Here is a 26098-nt window from a genome sequence, read left to right on the forward strand (position 1 = left end):
GCACCGTGCTGGTGCTGCTGGGGGAACGTGGGGTGCCCGCCCTGGGCTGGGTGCGGGCAGATGTGCCTGTCAGGTGTGCGGTCAAGAGCAGCCACATGGGACAGCAACCTCTGGGCACTCCTGGCCATGCAAGTCGGGTTAGTGGACAAGGATGGCGAGGGACAGGGGCAGTGAGGGATGGGGACAGACAGCAAGCACCCACCCTGCCCACTCCTCCCTGCTCAGCTTCAGGACAAATGACAACACACACAGCCTGCTCTCACATCTGTTATGTTTTAATACTGTTCATGTCTAAAATGACCAAAACCAAGCCAAGCGCTTGCAGCCCCTCACTCTGCCTCACATGGAGAATGAGAGGCCCGAGGGCTGCCCTGTCCAGTGCTGGGTGTGGGCAGGTGTGAGGGCAGGTGTGCAGGTGGGTGTGCGGGCACGACACCCTGGACAGGCTCCTCCACGCCTGCTGCCAAATGGGACTTGCACGGCTCCAGTGAACGCATTTAAATAACAAGCTCATGATCAGCAAAAGCAAAGGCATCTTAGCCACATTTCCTAAAATAGCGACTGGCACCTGTTCCTGGTGCTTGGCAGTGAGGGGCCCTGCCCGCCCACAGGGCTTGGCGCAGGCCAGGGCGCGGGGCTATCCCGGCGCTGGCACTGTGGCAGCTGGCAGTGATGGCACGCGCGGTCCCGGTGGGTGTGCAGGGAGTGTGGCTGGGCTGGGGGCAGTGCAGGAGGAGCTCAGTGCGCTGGTGCAGGGCGGGCGGTGCCAGCAATGGCAGAGGGATGCGGGACTGGGCTCCTCTCTGCGTCCCTGGGAAGGCGATGCTGGCCGAGCTGCCACAGCCCCAGGGGCCACGTTGTCATGGGGGTGTCTGCTGGGGGCTGCTCTTGCGTGCTCTCCCTGCCCTGCAGTGCAGTGGGCATGGTGCAGGTGATGGGCATAGCAGATGGGGAAGGTTTTGGGCTGAAAGCCGGGCTCTTGCCGAAGCCCTGGCTGGAGTTGGGGTGCCAGGGCCAGGCTGCGTCAGGGTGCCCCAGCCAGGCACGGCGCAGGGTGGGTGCAGGAGTGCAGTGGGACCCGCCCGGGCACTCAGACCACAAAGTGGAGCCCGTACGTCATCTGATGGCCGTTGTCCCAAGCATAGAGCACCTTCTCCTTGGGGTTGTAGTCGACCTGCGTGGTGAAGGAGTAGTGGTTGAGGAAGGGCAGTCGGAGCTCTGCCTCCGTGTCTGTGTGCGTGTCGAAGGCATAGGAGATCTGCCCTTCCTTTTGGCTGTAGGTGTCCACAGCATAGAGGATGCCACAGATGATGAAGCAGTTCCCGTACGTGTTGCGCTTCAGCCCCGTCTTCCAGGTGGTCTCCTTGCGCACTGAGAGGTCCGCAGGGTCAAGTCGGCTCAGGACGATCACCTCTTGCTGTGAGTAGTCATAGTCCACGGAGGGGTAGATGACCCAAAGCCCGCTCTCATCCACGGCAAAGTCAATGTCCGAGTGGCCCCTCCACTTCCAGGGCGTTGTGTCCTCGTACACCACATCATGGAGCTGTGCCCAGCCCGCCACGTACCGCTCCTTCAGGTCGTACTTGATGATGTTCTTGGTGAAGGCACGGTTGTAGTAGAAGGCCCCTCTGTACACCACGTGCCCAGTGCCAATCCAGTTGTAGGGCAGCTTGTAGAGGTTGCTCCAGCGGCCTGTGAGTGGGTGGGAGAGGCATTGGGACCCTCTGCAGCATTGGGGTCCCATGCACGATGGCCAGAGCACGCTGGCAGCAGTAGGGGACTTGTGTCCCCCTTGCTGCCCTGTGGATGCTCCCCAGCTCCCCTCAGCTGCCCACCACCCCAGGGCCCAGCACAGCTGGTGTCACACAGCCCTGGACACCCACCCAGGAGGAGCCAGGACCCATTCACCCACTCGGCCGCTGACCCTCACCCTGCTTGAAGTTGTCGAGGCTCCTGAACTCCACCAGGCTGTTCCCATAGTAGTAGTTGGTGACGTAGATGCGGTCATCCTTGGCTGCTGGGTCCTTCATCCAGGCCCCCTCATTGCGCCCGTAGCTGTGGTGCTCCATGGGGGCCTCCACTGACTCGATGGTGCCTTCGCACTCCACCTCCTTTACTGGGAACCGAGGGGGAGGAAGAGGATGGCTTATCCCTGCCCCAGGCAGCTGACTGCTCCTCCTTCCCATGGCAGACTGTTGCTGGCTTAGCTTGGCCACGGGCACTGGGACCACAGGTCCGGGTGCCCTGTCCCAGCCGCCCCCGCTCACCCACCTCTGTTTGGTGTTTCGGGGCCCCTGGTGCTGTCGGCCCCCTGCCTGAGGCCAGGGCCGGGGGGGCTGCGGGCCGTGCTGCGGGGGGCCGGGGTGGTGCTGGGCGCAGCCGTGGTGCTGGGCACGGTGGTCTCCGTCTGTGCAACAGCTTGGGCTGGGGTGCCCTCAGCTGAGGGGGACAGGGGGCCCTTCTCCTCCTGCTGCTCTGTCAAAACTGCGCCTCTCACAGGGCCCTCTGTGGGGGCACAAGCTGGGGGTTAGTGTGCTGGCAGGGGCAGGCCCTGGCCCTCTGCCTCGGGGAGAGGTGCCCTCCCAGCCCCCCAGCCCTGCCCCATCTCCAGACTCACCGCGGCTGCCGGCCGGACCCTCGGCCGCTCCTGCCTGCCCAACCTTGTAGTACGTGATGCCTCGGACCACAGTCTGCTGGTGCGCCAGGGGCTTGGGCTTGGCCGTGGGCTGTGACCCCGCTCTGGCCTTGGTGTTCTCCTTTTTGGGCTTCTCGGGCTTCAGCGGCTTCTCCTTGGGCAGTCGGGGGCCTGCCCTGTCCCCCAGTGCCTTGCGGGTGCTGGGGTACCGTCCTGCCTCCTTCTCTCGGCCACCTGTTGTGTCCTGGGGGGCACAGCCTGGTCAGACCCACTTCCCTCCCATGCCCTCCTCTTCCCTGCTGCCACCGTGCCAGGCAGAGGGCACAGGCACCAGCCCAGGGGTTACCCCGATGTACCTGCCACAAGCCTGGGGCAGCTTGGCCCTGCCTGGCAGCACCCACTGTGCCTGCACGGGGCTGGGCCCCGGGGGTACCTGTGCCTTGGGGTACCTGTGCTTTGCTCTCCGGGACGGCAGCCGCATCCTTCTGCAGCAGCTGGTAGCCCAGGTTGGAGATCTCCTTCTTGATGCTGATCATGATGTCAGAGTAGTTCTCGTAGCGTTTCATCTGGTCGGTGAGGAGCTGGACGCTCTCCTTCATGAAGTCATTCTCCCTGCTCAGGTTGGTCTTGATGGTCTGCAGGAGAGGAGAGGCTGCAGCCCCATTCAGGGAGCTCACAGACGGCCCTGAGCCACCCAGTGGGGAGCACTGCGGGGATGGTGCTGCTGGAGCTCGCTCACCTCCTCCAGCGTGTTCATCTGGGCCACCACCTTGCTGATGTAGGAGTGCACCTTCATCAGGTCCATGCTGTACAGCGTTCCCTCGAGCAGATCCACCATGGACTGCAGCTGCAGAGGGGGCACAGGGACAGGGCCTGGGGTAAGGGCTGGGGCATGGGGCAGGGGCGCGGCTGCGCAGCGCAGGGAGAGGGTCTGGCCCCCAGTCCCACCACACCATAGATACCTTGAAGAGCTCAGGGGCCTGCTTCTTCAGCTTCTCCATCTTCCACTCATTCTCACAGGGGTTGAGTGAGGAGGGGGGTGCGGTGCAGGAGCACTTGCAGTCAGTCCCCGAGCTCACCGTCTCCACGGTGTAGAAATCCTCCACGCGCGCGCTGCCGTTCCTGACGCGGCTGCAGGCGTCTTTGCTGAGCGGCCGCAGGATGCACTTGCAGCGGCAGTCGGAGCCCTCTGAGGTCATCCGGACCTGGTCCACATCACCCAGAGCCTGCAGGACACGTGATGAGCCTGGTGTCCCAGCCGGGTGTCCCACAGGGCCTTGCCAGCCCCAGCAGACCATCACAGCCAACTCCCTCACTGGTGCTTGCCCAGAGATCTCCCACTGCCCCTGGGGCTCATGGTTGTGCCCCAAAGAGCGTGAGGCATTGCCTAGTCCAGAGCACCCTGTCCCACCACTCTGCACCCAGGCTGACAGCGACGAAGCCCAGGCAGCTGCTCATCCCTGCAGCCACCAGTGTTTCGTGGCCCAGGTACTTCAGTCTCATTTCTGTGGCTGTTTCTCAGCCTCCAGCAAGACCTCAGTGAGCAGGGATGGTGGCAAGAACACCCAGCAGCGCCTCTGTGCCCCCACACCACGGCTCCAAGCCCACACAGGGTTCGTTGTTTGTGGTGACATGCAGCCACCTCGGGGTGAGCTCGGCCCCTCAGTCTGCCGCGATGGCCCGAGGCACACGTTCAAGGACTCCCTTGTTTCCACACATGGCCCTGACTCACGCTACAGAGCCCAGGGTGCTTTTCGGCTGGTTTAGCCCAGTTCTCCCATTGTGCTCAGGAACAGGGGAAGCAGTCCCTCTCACCCCCTGCCACCGGCTATGCACCCGCGGGGGCCGCCTAGGCTGGCAGGAGCACGGCCAGGCTGCTCTGACCGTCCCACGAGCGGGGATGCGCCTGCTCCGAGCACCCGGGAGGGTGAGAGAACAGGGAGAGGCAGTGCAGTGACCCCGGAGGGAGAGGGCTCTGCCCACAGGGACTCTGACTCATCCTGGGAAACAGAACGGTGGCAGAGCTGGGAAACAAGTTGAGCTCTGGCTCCCGGTCCTCCCCGGACCACAGTGGAGCACAGTGCGGCGTGGGAAAGGGCAGAGGCCCGTGGGGTCCGTGTCCTGCCTGCAGGCAGCGCCCATGGCCACACAGGGACCCTCCTCCCTGCGCTGGTGGCACCGGGGTAGTGGCTCTCCCTGAGCCGGGCGCGGACCCCCAGCTCCCCACAGCTCCCCACAGCCCACACGGGCCAGGGGTTCCTCCCCTTTCTGAAGGGCTGCAAAACTTCACACGTTTTGGGTTTCAAAAAAACCTCTTTCGTTCAAAGGGAAACCAGGTCCTGCTGGCTGAAGGAAAACACCAGGAAGCCAAAGGGCTGTAAATTGAGCAAAATCTAATCAAGCTCTCAGCAGGGAGCGGGGCAAGGACGCCCTCCCCAAACACCACCTCGCCAGGCTCGAACGTCCCCGGGCCCCCTGACCTCCCCCACGGCCACGCCGGCACTTGTGCAAACAGGCAGGACAATTCACAGCCCGGCCGCGAGCTGCCGGCCCCTCTGCACACACCCAGCAGCTCCCGGGCCCGGAATGGGCTGTCCTGGCCACCAGCAATGTCCATCCGTGTCCAGGCGCTGCCTGAGCTCCTGGTGCACTCACACATCCCTGTGGGAATCCCATGTGAGATCCTGGCGTGCCCCACTGGAGTCCCACTTAAGTTCCAAGCTGGGGTCCCCCGTTCCTGCCAGCACCCAGAGCACCAGGACCGGTGAAGGTGCCACTGCTGCAGCACAGCCCGGCACATGCTGCGACCCCACCTGCTCCCGGCACCTTCTGCAGGGCAGGGCTGCAGCTGCCTGTGCTGGAAGCTCGTTCCTGAGGGAGCAGGTGATCCTGGGCTGTGCATCCCCTCCCTCGGCCCTGGCACGCTGTGGTGAGCAGGCAGGTGTCCAGAGCCGCCAACTCACCGGAGCAGCCGCAGCAGCTGTGACACTGCACACAGAGCCTCTCCCACGGCACGGAGGGCCAGCCCCTTCCCAGAGACCCGCCCGGCTCCATCTCCCTCCATCCCGCGTGGGGCTGTGTCTCTCTGCATCGTGGCTGGGGCAGCCGCCCACCGTCAGTGGGGCCGTAACACTAAACCTCGCTCTGCTGTTTGCCAGCTTGCTTAAACAGGAGCTGCATGTTCTTTTTACACAGAAAAGCCCATAAGCAAGGAAGTATTAAAAAACAGGCTCCCACGTGGGGAGACTCTGTGTGGGTCACCCACTGTGGTACATCGGCTGGGTGCCCTCTGCCAGCCTGTGCCCGACTCCAGGGGACAGCCCACACCAGGGCATGCACAGACCCTCTCCCTAACAGCGCACAGGTGGATTGGGACATGGGTGCAGGAGGCAGCTCATGCTGCTCTGCCTTCTCCAGGTGGGAATCCCTGAGCACCCCAAAAAACCTGCGTGAGGGGCTGACGCAGCCCTGCAGGGGCTCTGGTGGTTCTTTCCCTGGATACCCCCCTCTCACTGCAGACCCCAGCCCAGGGTGCTAGCAAGTGGCTGCTGCCTCTCCCCCTGAGTGGGTCCCAGCTCCACAGGAGTTGCACACCCGTGGCTGGTGTGGGAGAGTGTCCCTGCACTTTGCTGAGGGTTTCCTCACTCGAAGTTTTATGAGCTGGGTAATTTTCCTGGTTTCCGGAACCTCTTGCAAGAGCATCCATGTGAGCACAGAGTTTGTGACATTATTTGGAGAAAGCAGGACCTTTGACAATGACCCCTGGCCAGCTTTTAAGCTGTCCTGTGGCTGCTGCCAGAGGACTCGTCTCGGAGGAAAACACGCTGTGTTGATAAGCTGCTGCAATGCACTCCTCTGGCACAGCTGCTGGAAGGCATGTCCCCGTCACGGGAGGGAAACCATGTCACCCTCCTCTTCCTCCTCCTCCCAGGCTTGGCACAAGGTGTCAAACACGTCCTGCAGCTGAGGCAGAACAGTGCTGGCAGGGCTGGGCCGTGGCTGACGGCGGCCAGGCCCCAGGCGCTGGCGCTGCTTGGGTATCCCGTGTTGGTCACGGGGACACAGCCATGCCAAGCGCTTGTGTGGCACACACATGCCCACCGATGGGATCTCATCCAACAGCAAGAACGGAGAAAACACCTCTGAGCACAGCAGGCAGCACCTGTGGGGAGGGAGGGATGGAGGAGGCGACGGCACCGCGTGGATCTCTGAGTCCTGCCAGCATCACCCCTGGCACCCCGCCGGGAACCCCAGCAACAGGGCATTCCAGGCTTTGGATATCTGTTCCAAGCTAAGTGCTGCCGACAACAGCTGTGTTAGCGTCGTTTTCCACCAAATGTCTTGGGAAATCCTTTCTTTATAACATTTGGTGATCCTGCAGTAGCTGCTCCCACTACCATTCCTCTGGGCTGGGTCCCGGTGTCCCTGCTCCGGCCCCGCTACGGCCACTGACCCCGTGGGAGACGTCTTCCAGCTGGAACCGAGGGCTCCTGGATCCACGGGGGAGGCTGGCTCCCCCCGCTCCCGGTCCCGCTCCTGCTCCTCATCCCCTCGGGGGAAGGCTTGTCTGGGCTCTTCTCTCTGGCACGGAGTCGCTCATTGCAGCGCCCATCACCGCAGCGCCGGGGCTTGGGCACCTTCCAACCAACCGCTCGAACGCGCCCACCGCCCGGGTCATTCCCTGCGCCGAGCCCCCGCCGCGATGGGAGCACCGGCACCCGAACCCCCGCCCTTCCCGGGACCCCCGCCCGCTGCCCGTGTCGGGCTGCGGCCCCGCCGCTCCGCCCGGGCACAGAGAGCAGCGACCGCCGGGGACACCGGGCCGGTCCCGCAGGGACGGGGCTACCCCAGCCCGCTCCCGAGCACCGCCGTGATCGCTCCCGGCCGCGATCGAGATCCCGGTCCCGACCCCGGTAGGTGCCGGTGCCGGTCCGGGCCGTCCTTACCGTGGCGGTGCCGCGCACCGCGGCCAGCGCCGGGAGCAGGAGCGCGGGGAGCAGCAGCGTCCGCATGGCGAGAGCGGCGGTGACCGCCCGCACCGAGCGCCCGCTCCGCCCGGCCCGTCCCGTCCCGGCGGCGGGGAGGAGCCGCCCGTCCCGTCCGCCCGTCCGTCCCGTCCCGCCCCGCCCCGTCCCGGCGGCGGCACCGGCGCCAGCAGCGGCGCCGCGGCGCGGGGGCGGCGCGTCTTCCCCCGGGTGGAGCTGGCCGTGCCCGCCTCGGGGCTCCCGCTGTACCGGGGCTGCCCGGTGCCCCGTGCCGGGGCTGCTCGTCCCGCCCCGGGCTGGCCGATCCCCTCCCCCTAGGAGGCGGGTGTCCCCGGGCGAGCCCGGCCGGACCCTCGCCGGGGCTGTGCGGTTTCCCCCCTCTCGCGGTGCCCCGTGCCCTGTGCCCCGTTTCCCCCCTCTCCCTGTGCCCGCTGCCCGGTTCCCCTCTCCCCGTGCGCGGTGCCGCGGCAGCGCTCGGGGCTCGGCCGGCGGGTGCCCCCTGGCGCTCCGCCGCTCCCGGTGCACCGGCCCGGGGGAGCCGGGAGGGGGGGGATCGGGGCGCGGAGCCCGCGGGGCGGGGCGGGGCGGGGGCTCGGGGCGGGCCGGGGGCGCGGCCGTCGGGGCCGGGCCGCGGCTCCCCGCGGGCGGCGCTCGGACTACGGCTCCCGTGGTGCCCCGGGGGGGCGGGGCGCGGCCGGCCCGGCCGAGCGCGGCGCGGCCCTGGCTGTCAGCAGCGCCCGAGCGGCCATGGGGCAGCGCGGCCGCCGGGGCCGCTGAGACCGCCGAGCCCCGGCCCGGCCCGGCGCGGCCCCGGCGCCGCCATGGAGCTGGAGCCGCCCGCGGAGCTCCCGGAGCCCCGCGCCGCCAGCAAGGGGCCGCCCCGCAGCGGTGAGTGGAACGCGAGGGGTCCGGGCGGGCCGGGGGCGCGGGCCGGGGACGCGCCGGGGCGCGGGGCCGGCGGTACCGGGGGCTCCGCCTGCCCGATGCGGCCCCGCAACTTTCCGCGGCCGCGGGGCACAACAAAGGGCCGCTGCCCGCCCTGCCCCGCTGCCCCCCGGGCCGTGGCGCCGGGTCCCGCTCGGGGCTCGGCGGGGCACGCGGGGGTCGCCGCCCGCAGCGGGTCCCCTCGGACAGTGCGGCGTTTCCTGCGAGTTTAACTTGTTCCACAAAAATCACGTTTTCCGCATCCAGGCGCGCTGTGCCGAGGCCCCGCGGGGTGTGTGGGGCGCCGCGGGGCCGCTGCCGCGTCCGTCCGAGCGCTCCGGGCGAGTGTCCCGGGGCAGCCTCGCGGGGTCCCGGTACCGCCCGCCGTGTCCCGGCCGTGCCCCGCGGCTGCTGCCGGTGCCCCGCGGGTGTCTTGGCTCAGCCCCTGTGAGCCGGTCCCTGCCCGGGGTTTATGGGCACCATTTGGGACTCTTTTACACTTCCCGTATGCAGATGCCGCATCTGCACTTGAATGTCCCTGCCAATTTTTATGGTTTACAATTGCATTTTACCATCTTAAGGTACTCGGGTTCTCTACAAAGGGTTTGCTCAGACAAAAGAGGCTTTTTATCAGGCAGCGTCCTCGGTTTTCGAGATACAGGCGGTACCAAAAGATAGGCAGTGTGGGAACTGCAGAAATGGGCATTTCTGTAACCGCCCTGATGTGTAATGTTGAGTTGTCCCTGGAAGCACTTTATTCCCTCTCACTTAATTAGATGTCCAATTGGATGAAGACACTTAATACTCTTAGATACTTTAATAACACTCTTAATACTTTAATATATCCTTAATGCTTTATGAACTTTCTGATTTAATTTGTGAAGTGTCTGTTGCTTTAGTGTCCCTAAGAGTACAACAATATTAATGCTTTGTCTGCATTTGCTATTTTTCCCACAGATGTGGGATTTTGGGGGAAATCTCTTTTGATTAATCAGATTAGCTTAAAGAGTTTCTTGTGTATCTTGTGACAGACGTACCTGTGGCTGTGGTTAGTCTTTTGAATGGGTGATGTAACAGCCTTTTACTACTTTGCCTTCAAAAATGTGAAATACTGGTGCGGTATTGAGACATTGCTTGACCTTCGGTCTTTCTAAAGCCTCTGGGGGAGGAGCACGAACGATTGGGTTGTTAATTAATGGTTTTATAAAATACCTGCAAATGATAATGGGAAATGAAGGCTCTTAATGTTTCCTTTTCTTAAGCAAGATCCATAGTACTTTTGATACCTTGAGGAACAGCATCTTCACTCTTAGTAAAAACAGTGAAAATTGTACGAGTACAGAGGTATAAAAGTCACATTGTATTCTTGGTGTTAAAATGTTAATGTTAAAATCATTAATGAACTTAAGCTCTGCACGTGGCTTCTGTGTTAACCCAGAGTAAAGTGCTGCAAGTTTATTGGCGTCTTCAGTGAGAGAAGCTTCAGGATAACTTTGAAATGCAGCGACGTGGTTTTATTTCAGCAGTTACGGGCAATTGCAGCCTCATTATTTGAGGGGGCACTTGACGTTCTTGGAATATATGATGATGGTTTTCCCTTGCCAATTTGAGTACTTCCTCTTCCATGTAAGAAACATATTTTATCATTGAGCAAATCAATGGCAACGAGTAAAACCAGGGTTTTTTTTCAAAGCAATTTCATTAAGGCATTCATTTTTCCTGCAGTAGTAGCAATTACTTCTCAACAGGGTCCCATTTAAGATCAGTTTTGATACAGCTTCAGTTGGCATCTTTTTCCTCTGTGAGTGAGACATGATGGCTTTTACATAGTTTTAATTATTTTATGTTTTAGCTAAAATAGGGACACAGCAGATTATCTAGAATTTAAGGTAACTTTGGACACTTTGTTGTGTAGTGTTGTCTTGGAAGACAGATTTATCAGGAAACTACTTGAATTTTGTGTTCCCGTAAAACTGTCAGAGTTTCAGATGGGCAGATTACTGATCTGGATAAACTTCATACCAGAGAAAAGAGGAAAGTTGTCAGAGCACAAAGAATGTAAGGTTTTCAAAGAAAAATCCCTTTGCCTGCATCCCTTCCCTTTTCCACAGCATTCCCAAACTTTACTGGCGCACACTGACATTTTTAGTGGTTCTTTATGCTTGGTTGCTTTGCATCTGATGAGATAAGCCTTTGCTTAACAAAGACTATTTCATTGATATAGTTGGGTCTTAGTTTACTTGCTATAAACACATTTCTTTGAAGATTTAGGAAGAAAAACAAATGGAGTTGTCGAATGGCAACGCTGCTGAAGTCAAATGTCTCTGAACAAACAAGAAGCCTACAGTGTTATTTCAGCTCAGTGTTGGCTTGTTGAATGTGGATGTCTCTTGGTTTTGTAAATAATAGTAGAAAATAATACATAGAATTCTGAACTCCGTTCTGTGATGGGAAATGAAAGCCTTGTGATTTAGGAACAACTTAATTCCTTTGTTTGATTTGATGGTAAAGATGGAAAAATACCTCTTGGTATAAAGTTGGAATTTGGTATTGATGGCTTCTGTAGATCATTAATCAGGAAAATGGGTTTATGCATGCCTTTTTGTGCTGAGCCCAGGACTAGTGCTGTATGTTGAGCGGATGCAGTGTGTGATGTGACACTGCAACAACAGGATTTTTTTCCCCGCTTTGCTAAAAAACAGTATAAAGAGACTGTATTATAGAAAATGAGGGAACTTTCCCATCTGGGAGACTAATTCTTGATTGTTGGGAGGCAATAGCTATCTTTCTGCCCTGCCTCTGGCAAGTCCTTTGGGGTATTTCTTTTTCTGGTGGGGAAAATATGCCAGTGGTTTATTGAATTGCTGTTCAACTCCTACGTGGTAGAGCTTTGAACAGATGCATTTACACCAGCATTCTGTGAGAATGGGAGCACAGTTTATCCTGTTGATAAACTGCCTATTTAAATAAAGCCTTCAGCAGTGTAATCTGCTAATTCTAATTAAGTCATTTACATAGAGAATTGGCCCAGGGTTTCATCAGATGGCTGCTGGGGAGCTGAAATGCATTCTTTCCCTCCAGCTGTATTAAACCAGCCTTTTGATCCTGTCCTTTTTTTAGCCTTTAAGCCAAAGTGGTTATCACTGTGCACAGTTAATTGAGAAAGGGAAGTTGGGGGACAAGGGGACCCTTCGAGCTTTAGCTTTGGTCTTAATTATTACAGTTCTAATTACATAATTAGAAGACTTCCAGATTTTATGTGTTGATAGAAATGGTTCTGTACAGGTTTTGTTAGAAAGAGGAAATACTCCACGGAGAGGCTGGCTTCAGTGAAGTTCTTTATTGGTAAATGATTGCCAATAACTTATCTTGAAAGCAGTATATGCCTGGAGTATCTGAGTTCTCCCCCAGCACTTCGATAAGGAGGCTTCATTTACCCAGGGTGGACCCTGCGTCCTTCAGAGAGCACAAGTTACATGTCTTCCATTGCCTAATCATCCCAGCCGTAGGCTTGTAGATGTGGTGAAATTTAAACTTAGAGAAATGCCTGGTCAGTGTGAAAGATTAATTTTTTTTAAGCCTTTTTTTCCTTTGTGAACACATGAAAAAAAACCCCAGTAAAAATCTATCACAGCTCTAATGCCAGGCTGACTGCAAATTGCTGTGATGTCCTTGTCTGGAAATACCTCCCAGCTGAAACTTGAGGGGAAACCTTCAGTAGTTTTTATGGGAACATAATCTGGAACTGTGATGTCCTTCAGACTAAATCCCAAAATTCTCTTGTTGGATAAAGCCTCCCCAGCTCTTCCTGCAGGAAATGTGGGTTGCATTGGTGGTACAGTGTCTGAAGGTGTTCATTGTGGTGGGCTCCTTGCACTGCTTACAAACCTGCTGATGCTGTACCCCTGAGCTGTAAATGTGCATGGGGCTCCTGTCAGCGTTAGGGTTTATTCTGCTTAGTTGCTGCTGAGAAGCCCAGGGTTTACCTGCGGGAATTGCTGCGGAGCCCTCAGATCCTGAAGCCAAGTGATTAAATGATGGCTGTCGTGGTTGTAGTAAAAGTTTGTAAAAGAACTTTGAGTATCTGAAAGTTCTGCCAAACACCAGCTCGTCCTCCAAAAATCTCTTCATTCAGTCTCACAGCTGTAGCTTTATGTTGTTTGGCAATACTTACAAGGAATTATTCCTAAGTATGTTGTTTCAGATGTCTTGTGAGTGCTTTTGCCAGGAGACTCTCCATCCTCTGCCTGTTTTATCAGCAGTGCTAAGGAAATGCCCTTTCTGTGGGTCACAAGCAGGGGTTGTTCTTACCTGCAAATTTACCTTACTCGTGGTGTTGTACAAAATTGAAGGGAGCTGAGGAAAGATGCCAGTGTTGGGTACCAGTTTGCTGCTGTACCAAGCTCAGGGTGTGGCTGCTCGGTGCCTCCTGCTTTGTTGCTGCTTTGTGAAGCTTTTCTTTGCCCAGTTCTGTTTTCCTGCTTACCTGGTGCTGCCAACTGGGTCCATCACCTTAACACTTGAGCTGACCTTTAGTATTTCACTTGGATTTACATAAGGCCTCTGCTCAGTGAACTGTCCCTATCACAGGATGATATCCATAAAAATGACACTTCCTAGTCTTGAAAAAAAATCCCCAGGCCCATTGGAGACATGTGAAAAGGACACCCAGCAGGAAGAGAGGCCCATGGCCTGAAATATTCATCAATCATTTTCCTGGCACCAGGAAACCAATCAGCTCTTCTAAGGGAGAGAGTGTAATCAATCACACAATGTGGGAAATGGGGATCGCCAGCCCTGCCAGAAATGTTCCTTCATGTGGACAGAAGGAAAGGGCTGTGTTGGTCCTTACTCACAAGTGGTAACTTACACCCTCGGTGCAAGGGACTCGGCTTTTGTAAGAGGCAAGCTCCAGCCTGCACTCAAGGTTTTGTTTCCAGTAATGCTGAGTTGTTTTGTTCTTAGATTTGGTTTTTTTATTTACCCCTTTTCTATAGCTGGTAGGTGAAGGGTTTGTTTCCTGTTCCCAAACCTCCATGTTCTGAAGTGGCAGGTCCAGCAGCAGCATGTTTTTATCTAGAGGATCAGAATTTTTAAATTTTGCCCTTTTTTCATGAAACAATGTAAGTTTGAAACAGCTTCTATTGCAAGAAGCAATATAAGCTGTTTCAAACTTACTGGGGAAGAAATACACCTCTGGGTGCTTGGCCTCTTTTTCTATCTTTGAGTTATGCTAAAAAAGTATATATAGATTGCCCAATAGTAAGTGAACTGTAGTTGTCAACATCTGTAGGATATTTTATTGCAGGATAGGGATTACTTGAATTCAAGTAAGAGTTCAAATAATCATTTGAAATTCAAATAAGAAATACTAGAAAATGTTCTAGTAAGATGCTATACATTGGAACAAGAGACTTGTTTATAATTTTTTTTTCTAGGAAAACCTCTGCAATAGTTGCTACAGAAGAAATGCCATATCTATGGCAAAATAAACAGCAGTGCCGCAGCCTTTCTCATCTCCTTTAGTCCAGCAGGCAGCAGATTATGAGGTGATGATTTTTCCTGAGGAGAGTGAGATGTTTCAGACGTGGCTGTGGTCCGTGGCTGGGTGGGGGTGCAGGGGGACCAGCCTTACCCACCACTGCCCAAGCAGAACATGGCCATCTGTGGAGCACCAGTGCTGAGCAGCTTCAAAAGAAAGAATACAAATAGATTTCCCTTAGCAATGTATGTAACAATTATTTTAAAATTGTAAAACTTGTAATCATATGTCTTCCAACAGAGATTTTTTTAAAAGGTAAAATTGTGCAGTGTCTTTCCTTGGAAATTGGCAAAACATGAACTCCTGTATTATTTAAGTTAGATTAAAAGTCAATTAAAATTCAGATTGTTCTTCAGAGCAGCAGTGTATACTAAATTCAATCCAGAATTAATTTCTCATTGAAAAGATTAGGAGCCTTCTCTTTAAAAATATAGATATTTTTCTGCATTTAAGGTAATTTTCTTGTACAAGTGGAGACAAATATCCACAAATATCCAAATATCAGGAGGGATGTTTCTATTCTGAAGAGCATTTTTCTATCTGTCAGACAGTTTCTGATGTGCTTTTTAAGATGCTTAGATGTGTTACCACAATTAAAAGCTACTAAGAGATGTGGCATCCTGCAAAATGAGATTATAGCAATAGGCAGATGTGGCTGGAATGAGCCCCAAAGAGAAAGGGAGGTGTTTCTGGAATTGCAAGCAGCAGGAGCTAATACGGTTTGCAAACATGGAAGACAGTAGGCAGAGAGGTAGGTGGGGAGAAAGAATCAAATTTCCCTTGATTCCTGCCTGTTTGTAATCCCTATCCCTGGGAGGCCAAATGCTTAATGTGAGCCTTTCACTCCAACAAAACCCGGGATGCTGGCATTGGTGGGGTGAGAGGGAAGTGCTCGGTGGGGTCTGGATCACTGAATTTTATGAGCAAGATGCTCAAATCAATAATGGAAGGAAAACCTGAAGTCTCAAGGACTGGTCAGTTATTGCAGCCATCAGCACGAGCCACAGCCACTTCCAGGTGGCCTGTGGGAAGGGGAGACCTCACAAAAATGAGAGAGCCACACCCAGCACTGTTCCCACACTGACACTTGGAATGTTCAGCCGCTCATTTGTCCTCGTGTGACGGGTGGTGAGAGACACAGCTCTGCTGTTTGATTCACACAGCACAGAGAATATCAGGTTCTAACACGTGTCCTCCGTGTGCTGAGACCCGTGGGTTTGAATCCTGACCACCAGCAGTAACTCTGGTGTGACAGTGGCATCACCCAGCTCGTGCCACAGCCGAGCGTGGCAGGAGCGCACGGCACCCCAGCAGCTGGGAGGCTTCTTCCCTCTAATGCCGCTGTAATGTTAATTATACATTCAGTGGTTGATTTGGATGATTCAGTGTTTCTGTGTCCGTGTGGTAACCATGAGAAACTTGTTCCGGTGTGTGGTGCTTACACCTGTTTTTCACATTGAAGGCTTCTGTCACGATATTGCCTCAAATTCACCCCCCAGTGAGGACAGTCCATGTCCTCATCCCGGGCTGGTGCGGTCAGCCAGGTCCTGGCAGGCATGGGCAGTGAGCAGCTCAAGCCCATTGCAGTTAGCAGCTGTAATATTATCTCCTCTAATTAAAATTGGAAGATAAATACCGTGAAATTAATTAACCTTGAGATTAGGGAAAAAAGCTGTTTTCAGATTGGTCCCATGTCCTGCTTCTGCAGGATCTGGTGTGTCAGTGCCACTGCTGCACTATCTGCTGCATTAAATGGGCAGGTTACCTGCATCTTGGTGAAGAGGCCCAGTTACAGGGGCGTTTCTAACATGGTGCACTGCTTGGGGTCTAGAACAACTTGCCTCTGGGAACACTGGCTAATTTGCAACATGATTTCTGGCATATTCTGTATATCATAACATGCTATTATTTATCAGGAGATCGGTATTAATCTGTCTTGATGTTAACTCTTCAAAAAATAGCATCTCTTGTATAATATCAGTCAATTCTGGTTTTTTTCTGGTCAATTCTGGTAGGTAATTCTAGTGGACTCTAGATGGATTTTGCTATAGTGGTATGCCTTGTGTTGGTCAACACTTTATCAGTGATCAAAAAGTCAATAAAGAATTTCCCCAGATTTACAAACTGATTATGCAATTGATCTTTCAATATTGGAGTAGGCTGGGCTGCCTGGTAGGCAATATCCTCATAAACCAAAATGTCCTCCAGGTAGAGAAGATGCAAATCTTCATGCCCCGGGACAAAGACAGTGTGCCTGTGGGCTGGGGTGCTGCGTGCTGAGAGGCACTGGATGTGAAACAGAGAGAGATGATCGCCTTTCTTTTAGGACAGGTTTTTTACTTCATCATCATAATTTTTCTAAAAAGCTTTGGTGCTTGACTGTGTTTTCCCATTTGGTAGCCTAAAAGTCTAAAATAAGATGCCAGATGTGTATGAGTCCCCTACAGAGGAATGAGCTGGCTGAGAGCTGCCTTGATGAGCCTTGCTGTTACCACAAGCCAGCTCTGAGGGCACTTCCACCCCATTTTTCAGGAGCAGAGCCTGCTGAACCTCTCAGGGAAGCAGCAGCTTTCCAGAAGTGCACTGTGCTCTGTCCCAGAAATCACAGAGGGCTTCTGGAAACCCAGCTCATAAGGTATGTGGTAGTGCTGATACTGCAACAACATGCATCTCCCTTCTGCTTTGATTTTTGTGCCTCAGGAGGCATGTCAGGAATCTTGTGACTTTTGATAGCATCAATAAATCAGATACCACGCTGACAGAATTTTACTGGAATGTAAACAGGCATTTAAAATAACAATGTTTGTAGAGAGTATATTGAGGAATACAGTGCAGGTACATGGAACACTCAACTCTGTGTAGGTTTCCTTTCAGTTTTGTTGGTAAGCAGGAACTGGGATTGTTTTCCACGTAAATGAAAAGAAGTAAAAATATTTATCATGAGATGACCTTATTTCCCACTCCTCTCTGCAAACAGTGTGTGTTTTCAGTGCTGAGGTGAGACAAGCTCTACCCAATGTAGGGGAAAGGGGAGGAATGTCTCTGTATAGTAAAATTTAGCTGATAAGGGATAATGAATCACCTTTAACTCAGCTCTGCTGAGTAGTAGCTGCTATGGGCAACTGCAGGCTGGTCAGCCTTGTCTCAGTCCCTCAGTGCGAAGGGTATGGAGCAAATCCTCCCAAAAGGCATTTCCAGGCACTTGAAGGACAGGAAGGTAATTGGGAACATTCACTGTGGGTTTTCCAAGGGGAGAGATCATGCCTGACCAACCTCATTCCTTCTGTGATGAAATGACTGGATCCATGGATGAGGGGAGGGTAATTTTGTCATTAACCTTAGCCTTAGGCAAGGCTTCTGATGCATCCTTGTAGGCAGTTTGGGTGAAAACCTGGGCTGTTTTGCTCAAAGGGTGGCAGTCGAGTTCAAGCACTCACTATGCTGTGATTGTCCTTGGGAGTCAGTGTTGGGGCCAATACTATTGAGCAATTTCATCAACCATCTGGATGGTGGGATGGACAAACTCCTCAGACTTGCAGATGACACCAGATTGATAACTGGGAGGGCACAGCTGCTGTTCGGAAGGACCTTGATAACCTGAAGGAAAAGGTTGATTAAAACTTCAAAGTTAAACAGACACAAACATCAAGTCCTACACCTGGACTGGAATAACCCCATGGAATGGTGCAGGCTGGGGAGCAGCTCAGCAGAGAGGACCTGGGGTCCTGGAGAACCTCACAACTGAGTCAGGCTGTGCTTGTGACAGCTTATGGCCACGAGGTTGACAGAAGCACTTGGTGCCTTCTGTGGGACGTGGCAGAGTCACCTCTGGAACATTCTGTGCCTGCTGAGCCTGTCCCACGCACATGTCCAGCTTGCAGCCCCACAGGCAGCACCGGGACTGTGCCACACAGATCCATGTGTGTGATTGATTGATCCTCATCAGGAGAGCAGCTGCTCGGAAGGGGGGAACATGATGGGACTCACTAAGTCATCATGTTCTGCTCATTCCCACCTTGGGAATCCCTGCAGTGCCCAGGGTACCATGTGTTATCTGCTGAGCTCTTCCCATACGTGAGATGACAACATTGGGGAGTGGTACCACAACTCATCTTTAAAGTCCAGTGCTGTGTCACAGGTTCAGGCTAAGTTCATTTCTAGGAGTAGCCCATATACCCCTTCAATTAGCATAAACAGAGACAAGGGCAGGCAAAGGTCAAGAGAAGTTCAAAATAGCATAACCTCTTTTTGCTGGTGTTCCCAAATGTTCCCGATCCTGCAAAGCTCTCCAAGCCGGCCTTGCCAGTGTGTTTACCAGACCATTGTAAAAGTCAAAGAACAAGGCCTGGCTTGATACAAGGGAAGTTAGAAATCGAGGGGTTGAGAATAGGTAGCATTGTTGTTTAAAACAGGAGAAATAATTGATTTATGTTATGGTGGCCAGTTAGGCTGTAAAGTGAAAAACTCTTAAAGAAACCCTGTGGCTTTGAGGGAGTTTTTTGCTCTGATTCCTGCTCAGCAAACAGGGGTACCCCAATAAAGGTCATCAGCTCCATGAACTGAATTATTAATTCCTTTCATGCCAATCAGGGCTTGTAAACAGTATATAATACAGGAAAACAATTGGCACTGTTCACTGAGTGGGCAGAGGAGAGGTCAGGAGGTAAATACTTTTATTGGCAGCAGCTGCTTGTCATAGCTTCTGTCCTTTTCATCTTTTAGGGCAAACCACTTTCCAAAATCTTAAGTCTGGTTGTTAGTCCATCTCTCTTCTCCCTTAGATGAATTGTTTTTAGGAATTTAATGGATTACATATAATTATGAAGATAAAAAGGGCTCGAGGGAAGGGTGGCGATTATGGATAAGAGAGCAAACCAGCATTGGCATGTTTCATAAAGAGCTGTTTGAATTTTTTTTATATTGAGAGAAATTTTAAAATCCGTCTATTCAAGGCCAGGTGTAGAATAAGCAATTGTGCTTTTACGTACTTAAAAAAAAAAATCAAAGTGTGATGTTGAGACTAATATGTTATAAATACCATCTGCCAGTAGTAGCACAAGAACAGAAATCCTGATGTGTTGGTGCTCTTGGGTGCCACAGCTGTGCCCTGTTCCTGCACGGCGGTGGGATCGCCGGATTCCCGGCAGCACTGGGCAGGACACTGAGGGAATTCTAACCTCAAATGTGAGCAGCTGGGTGGTGGTGCCCATGGTGTCCACATTGGTGACCATACCACAAATGGTCATTAAAACACATAATTTCAAGTGTGGACTGAAATTTCCAAGTATGGCTGGGAAATAGTTACACTTCATTGTTTGCAGGCAGTAACAGGGCATTACAGTGAACAATCTAAAATTTCGGGACTTGGAGAATTTGTGCTGCCTCTCTCCAAACACTTCCCACTCAGAAACCTCTCTTCAGAAGGCACATGCATTATTTAGTTGCTCTTTGAATGATACTTGATAAACTATTCCAGATGTTGGCAGGTGTAGCTTACTGCCCTAAGTGGCCGTTCCTCTCACAGCAGCTTCTCAAGTGCCTGCCCTGTGCCATCTGGCCGCGTGCCGGGCAGTGACCTCTGTGTGCCAGAGCAGCAGGTAACCCTGGAGTGACCATCTGCTGAGCTGGTCCCTCAGCCTTCCTGAAAGCCGAGTTGTGCTCAGTGCTGAATCTGCACCACTCTCAAAAGAGTCAGAGTAACTTTAACCTGCACTTATTTTTTGGCTTAATTTGGCTGTATGTGAAAGCATACGTAGCCTTCAATAGGCAGAAGTACAAAGCTCTTTCCAGGAACCCAAAATGGCTGTTCTGCATATGAAGAATCTTTTTTTTCCGTACAAAACATGTATAGTAAATGGCCTGCCAGTTCCTAAATCAGGGAGGCTGTAGTATTACGGTGGGAAATAGGAAGATGCAAAATAATTCTTCTTCTCTGAGCACATCAGAGATCTGTGCAGTGTAATCCAGAGCCTGTTGCGAAGTCTGCAGTGGGCATGTCACATGCAGCTTTCTGAACACCGGTGCAAGAACCAAGCAAGATGATAAATTAACGTGTAGATGTTCTAGGCAGTAAATGTCTTGATAATTCAGTGGGGAATAGGACAGGAACGAGCCAGGGCATTGCTGAATAAATCTGTAATTGTGTTTGTTGCTGTTCTCAGCTATGGCTGGTGTTGAACACGATGAACTACAGCTGCTTTGAGTAGTGGTAGGAAGGTATGGCAGGAGGATTTAGTCAGTGTGGTGCAGTGTCTGCTCTCGTGTTCTGTAAAAATGGTCTGCTGAAGTGTTTACATTTGTTTGTGGTTTGCCTAATTAGAGCAGAACTTTGCACTTTCAGTGTAAACACTGGTCCTCAGGGAACTGCCTGCTGCCTGAGAAATGGGAATTGCAAGAATGTGAAAGGCAGGATTCGGGCTGGCAGCAAAGCCTGGCTGTGGGCTGGAGTTGTGCTTCTGGGGCTGTGTTCTGTGGTTAGGAATGTAAACTTGTAGTGTGCATTTATTGGGTCTTAGAGCTAAACAAGAGTTATAGAATATATAATCATATGGGACCTACCAGCATTAAAATGATGGAGATGGAGACTCAGCTGCTCGACTTGGGTGTTGGTGGTGATGTGCTGAGAGGGGCTGTGGTCTTTTGAGAGAGATCAAGCCCAAAGAATGCATCTTTGCTTTACCTCATGCCGGGTTAAAACTGACCCTGTTACTGCAAGATGGTTTTCTCTGGTTTGGGTCCTGGAAAGGTGGATTCTTTCCAAAACACAGAGGGCAATCTGGCATTTGTTTTTGATCACATTCTGACTTTGAGGGTTTTCATTGGCAAACACAGGCAGGAAGTTCTGCTTCTTTTCTCAGCTGTTAGAAAATAAAGCTTTGGAGTGTCCTGTGCTTAAAGATACTTGTTTCTGATGCTGCTCCAGAACAAATGCCAGCAGCTTGCCAGTCTTTGGAAGAGGATCTCTCTTCTGATCAGTAATCTTTTGAAGGTTCACTGGATGCAGATGGGAGATCATCATGTCCTTTCATTCCACAATAATGCTCTGCATAGAGTTTAAAGCTGATGTAATTTAGACTTTCTTTGTGCTGGAAGTTGCTCTGAATTGATATTCTCAGACCATCACAAGTTAGAAATTACTAATATGACTGCTCAGAAAAGTAGATCTACAGATAATGTGTATGAGAGAAATACCTTGAAAGGGGGAAAGCAGATGCTGTTAAAATTACCCGCTTCTCAGAGCAGCTTCCTCAAGTGATTGAAGACACCTGTATTCAATTTCAGTGTAAATTAAAGTTTTCAAAATAAAACCTTCTCAGTAACGTGCACATCACATCTTTCTCATTTTCACTTTCCCATTAGCTACAGATGTGGAGCAGATGAGTTCCTCCTCTCCTGTCCTCCCTATGAACTCCATGGGCAGTAAGTACCCCTTTTCTTGCCATGTGTGACGAGGTAGAATTTCTTATTCTGAGATAATCCAGAGATGGGAATTGATACTCCATGGTAGAGACTTGGAGAAGTTTTAGAGCTGATGCTTATTCATGGAAGTGAGGATTCCCATAGCAGAGAGCTGATGAGGTATTTCTCACAAAAGTAGCACAGACCAGGTCTGTACATCACTATTTACACCAGCAGAATGCAGGTTGTGTAACATGTGTTGCCACCAGAGATATCTCAGTGAAGGAGATGCCTGCATGAGTGATAGAAACTCCTGAGGTGATGTAAATTATGTTGACACAGGAGTATTTTTCTGCAGTGTTTCAGTATTACACTTGGAAATCTATAGCCTGGAATTTCTCATGAAACTGAGAGCGTTGGTGAAATCCACCTCAATTTCAGGGTAATTCTGGGCCTGTAATTTTTTGAGACTTTGAAAATCTGAGCTGCTGGACACTTAAAAAAGTAGGAATTCAGAATCCCTTCTTAACACTCCATCTAGTGGCATTTGCTGTGCGGAGGGACCAGTCGATGGGAATCCACTAGATGGCAACAGGCCCTTGTCAGACTGGTGGGACTGGGAAACTGTGTCCTTAACAGGGCTGAGAACCCCTCATTCAGAGCAACTTTTCATCTCATTGTTTGGGAACTCTGTGGATTTTTCAAATGTGGCAGTCTTTTAACTGACAGCTCATTTCAAAAGTAATGCTCAGATGTTCACAACTGCTTAAAAGCCTCCCAGAGCCAGGATACTGTCCTTTCCACATGCCTTTGTGCTGGTGGACTTGCACTTACTTTTACTGGAGAACTGTGGTTCCTCTGTGATGGGAATGAAAATATGGTTCCTTCCTTTATAATGAGAACAGCCCTGTGGAATGCATGCAAGGTAGGCTCCAAGTTGTAACATGTGTGCAGTTATTTGCCTGTTGATTAATAAAACACATCTTTGTTGGTATCTAGCTAGGTTTTCATGCAGTTTATCACTTTTATATGGAAACAGATAATTTGCAAATGCATATGTAGAATAATTTTTCATCTAGAGACATGTATAGTTTATGATGATACATTGGCTAATATTCTGTTGAACCTTTGTGGCCTGACATAGCTCAGATTTATTCTTGTGCACTGAAAGGTATTAAAACTAAATTTTCCATGGTATTCTCCCAGCAGAATGTGTCTGCAAAAAAAGGCAGGACTGTCCAACATGAGCTGAGTGACTCTTTCCCCTTAAATAACTGTATCTTATTGCTACTGTGAGTTTGTCTAACTACAGCTTTCATGTCTGTTATCTTTTGCTAAACTGAAAAATGCTTGTCAAACGTCTGTTCCCTATGAAGATATTTATATAAACTTTTGATAAACTAAATAAACCGAGCTCCTCCAGTTCTTTTGATGTCCTCCTGTCTCTCGATCACCGGGTCAGTGCTGGTGGCCACTCCGGCCGGTCGCGATGATGACCCAGCCCTCACTGGCCTCCGGTGTGGATGGATGAGCCCTGGAAATTCCTGCTGGGCAGGCCCCAGACTTCTCCAGCCCCAGCTGTCCCATGGCTGTGGTGGCAGCACTGAATGTGCTGGTGCTCAGTGTCACCCTGATGTGCCCCAGGGCAGGCAGATTTGCGAGGTGGTGGCTCTGGTAGGCAGCAAACAGTTGCTGACACAAACATCTAAAGCTTCCCAAGCATGAATTTGAAAACATTCTGAACATGCCTGCTAACCTGTCTTCCCTTAGTTAAGTTTTTTCCTTTGCTGTCTCCTTACCAAACATGATTAAGGCAAAAAAACCAAACCAAAACAAAAAAAACCAAACCAAAACAAAAAAAACCCCAAAAAATCTGGAGGATTTTTTTACAGCCAAGTAGGAACCCAAATTTTAAGCTTATTTGTGCATCCAGCGCATTTGAGATGTGTGGAGTGTCTGTGCAAGCCTTTGGCTTGTCATGCATTGGCAAACTGGGGTAATGGCTCCTTTATTGTAATTTTCCCTGTTTGTCTGAAATGCCTTATTCAGAGAAACTGCAGTGAATTATTTTCACATGTCTTTGCAGTAAAGACGAACGCCTCTGTCAGGACTTCTGTATTTTCTACTTTCATACAGGTATACATGAGGAAAACCAGTTGGCTGAAATGTCTGTTTAAAATAACACAGAAGTGCTTTCTTGTACATCCTGTAAGATGTCGCTGGAAAAAATCCAAATTGTGCACTCTCACTTCTGAATGAGTCTGCCAAGCATGCTGAAAAATTTGAGATTTCAAAGGCAGAATGTCAAACTGCATCAAAAACGAGTCATTTGTCTTGTTTTCATAATGGTAGAACAATTTGGCAGACGTGCTTTTGGGCTGCTTGCTGTTACACTGCTGTGGTAAATTCCTGTACTAAACCACCACACTTACCCAGGGTGTCAGTGGAAGTGCTCACTGGGGGTGACTGAACAGGGCCCTTTGCTGTCAGACCCAGGGAGAGGGGAGACTTTTCCTAAAACTCCACTTTTGCAAGGTTCAGTCCATTTAGTGTGTAGCTGTTGAACTTGGTGGAGCTGTTCCTGTGTAAAATTGAACAAGTTTAAGTCTTTTAACAGAACAAGCAGATTTATTTTGAATATTCACCAAACTGGAGTTTACAAGTCCTTGGTGAGTTGTTCTGACTTGAGCTGTACAGTGAGCTGAGGGACATGGTTCCTGTGGGATAGCAGCACAGCGTGCCTGAACAGGCTGCTTCAGGATAATCCTGTGAGCAACTGGAGGAGCAAACAAGGCATAAGAGAAGTGCTTGGACCCTTTACTGCACAGGGGATTGACTGACACCACTGCTGAGCAGAGTGGGATCCACCATTGCTGCTCTGAGTGGTGTGGGGGGCACCACAGGGACCTCCTAACTTTACTGCATTGCACTGTCCAGAGACAGGGGCATTTCTGGGAACAGGTAGGTCATGCCAATCATGTGAAAACACTTGGAGGGCAGCTCGAGAGGCTGCTCTTCTGTCTCACAGCAGTGTCAGTTGTGTCTGTCATGCACAGATGTGTCTGCTCCTCCCTGCACAGCCGCAGAGCAGGAAGGTCCCTGCCTGCCCCAGGCAGTCAGCTCCAGCTCCTTGCCTTTCCAATGTAATTGAAGCTGGCCTTGCCCACCACAGCCCTGAAGAATGTTCTCTGCAGCAGTACCTTAAATCACTATTTTCTGTTTGCTTCCTTCCATTATCATCCCTGTCAATCCAAAGCCCCACAGCTTCAGTTCCCTTTGTAGGACCGGTGCTGTTCCATAGCTTGGCTTGCTCAGGAGGAAGTTTAATTTCCTATAAACTGGTAAAGCTGTAGGTTTATGCTTTACTGACAGATTTGCCAATTGGGTGTCACTTTTATTAGAACTGAACTAGTTCCTCAACTGTTCTGCTCCTTTAAAAATTCCTGTGCAGTTCTTAATTAGCACTCAGATTTGCTCATGAAGGAGCTGGATGACGTGTCTTGAACTTCTTTGGTGGGACAATGGCACAGCCATAGACCTGCCTTACACCGTTTTGGGAGGCAGAACTTGGACACGGCATTTCTTTGGCACAAGTGTCACTTTTCTTGCCAGAAGAGCCACCCTGGCCATCTGAATGGGTGGTCCTGGGCTGTCCGAGCAGGTGGTCCTTGGCTGGCTGGTCCGCAGTTTGCATTCATTGATCAGTGAGTTGATAGAAATGAAAACCCACCGACAGCAATGAATGTTGATTGCAGCCATTAGATGCTGAAGATGCCACAGTGGTGGTGCTGTCACATGGAACTCCCTGTGGCAGCTGTCAAGTCTTGGTGATTCTGGCAAGCACATGTTCACAGGGAGAGGAGTAGAAAATACTCTTCTTTAGAAATGACATAAAAAATAATATATAAATCACCTTTTGTTTTGTAAGGTGATTATTTTTGCTTGGTCACTCCACTTCTACTTACAGATTTTTGCAGCCAGGAATACCTGGTCTGTAGTTGATGGAGCAGGTAACTATGAGCTGGACCACTTTCCACTGGCACCCGTTTAGACAAAGGCCTGTTTGACACTTTAGTGCCCAATGGTGATCTGATATAGGCACATAAAGGTGCCAGGTGTGTTTGAAGGGTTAACTTTCAACAGCCTGTGCTTTCTCTTCAGCTTGAGATGGGGTGGGGTGTTTTTTCTTTTTTTGTTAAGTGCTGCCCATCTGTGACCATATACAGAAGTAAAATTTTACATGTTAGAAGATTTCTTCTTCTAGAACAGCCCAAGACAATATTCCCTGGCACATGCTTTGGGTCTTTTCTTATTTTATGGATCCTGCAGTCCCTGTGAGGGCAAAACAAGTGCCTGCACCCTTGTGAAGGCACCCACTGCCAGAGCCTGCAGTCTTGGTCACCCAGCCGGGCTGGAAAGGGTTCCACGTAGGTACCACTGAGGTGTCTGAGCCCTTGGCTTTCTGTTCCTTTGAAAGGTTTCCTTGCTTGCCTGGGTGCAGAGCCACAGCCTGAGCCATGGGAGCAGCTGGACCTGGCTGGGAGGGAGCCACTCCTCGCCTGGCATTCCCGGTGAGCAGCTGCTGAAATCCAGTGCAGGTTCCTGGGAGCAAAT

At 51.5% G+C, this 26098-nt stretch overlaps 2 protein-coding genes and 1 long non-coding RNA gene across 7 annotated transcripts in view; 1 reads left to right on the forward strand and 2 right to left on the reverse strand.

The window, feature by feature from the left end:
- Positions 1–259: 259 nt before the first annotated feature.
- Positions 260–7696, reverse strand: OLFML2A (olfactomedin like 2A). Its single transcript, XM_048325869.1, has 8 exons — positions 7582–7696; positions 3598–3861; positions 3375–3482; positions 3085–3270; positions 2618–2879; positions 2272–2505; positions 1931–2116; positions 260–1692 (listed from the first exon to the last, which is right to left on the reverse strand). The coding sequence occupies exons 1-8, from the start codon at positions 7645–7647 to the stop codon at positions 1091–1093; spliced, it is 1908 nt and encodes a 635-aa protein (XP_048181826.1). The 5' UTR covers positions 7648–7696; the 3' UTR covers positions 260–1090.
- A 726-nt stretch (positions 7697–8422) lies between these two features.
- NR6A1 (nuclear receptor subfamily 6 group A member 1) overlaps positions 8423–26098 on the forward strand; it is a 76837-nt gene continuing 59161 nt past the window's right edge. For both annotated transcript variants that reach the window (XM_048325374.1, XM_048325375.1), the window contains exons 1-2: positions 8423–8508; positions 21446–21505. In XM_048325374.1, the coding sequence (XP_048181331.1) occupies positions 8442–8508; positions 21446–21505 (127 nt within the window). In that variant the 5' untranslated portion in view covers positions 8423–8441. The remainder of the gene's footprint in view (positions 8509–21445; positions 21506–26098) is intronic.
- LOC125336625 overlaps positions 11866–26098 on the reverse strand; it is a 28577-nt gene continuing 14344 nt past the window's right edge. For 2 of the 4 annotated variants that reach the window (XR_007207814.1, XR_007207816.1), the window contains exon 3: positions 11866–17683. This is a non-coding gene — a long non-coding RNA (uncharacterized LOC125336625). Of the gene's footprint in view, positions 22447–26098 lie in introns of all 4 variants that reach the window. The other 2 variants (XR_007207817.1, XR_007207815.1) reach the window with 2 other exon arrangements.

The sequence above is a fragment of the Corvus hawaiiensis genome, chromosome 21, assembly GCF_020740725.1.
Source record: "Corvus hawaiiensis isolate bCorHaw1 chromosome 21, bCorHaw1.pri.cur, whole genome shotgun sequence".
In the NCBI taxonomy this organism is placed as follows: domain Eukaryota; kingdom Metazoa; phylum Chordata; class Aves; order Passeriformes; family Corvidae; genus Corvus; species Corvus hawaiiensis.

Excerpts from the sequence above, each read along its gene's own strand:
- OLFML2A (XM_048325869.1), bottom strand. The coding sequence starts at position 7,647 with ATGCGGACGCTGCTGCTCCCCGCGCTCCTGCTCCCGGCGCTGGCCGCG. Across the intron at positions 3,483-3,597 it reads AGGCCCCTGAGCTCTTCAAG|CTGCAGTCCATGGTGGATCT; the intron begins GTATCTATGGTG and ends CCCCCTCTGCAG. Across the intron at positions 3,271-3,374 it reads AGATGAACACGCTGGAGGAG|ACCATCAAGACCAACCTGAG; the intron begins GTGAGCGAGCTC and ends CCTCTCCTGCAG.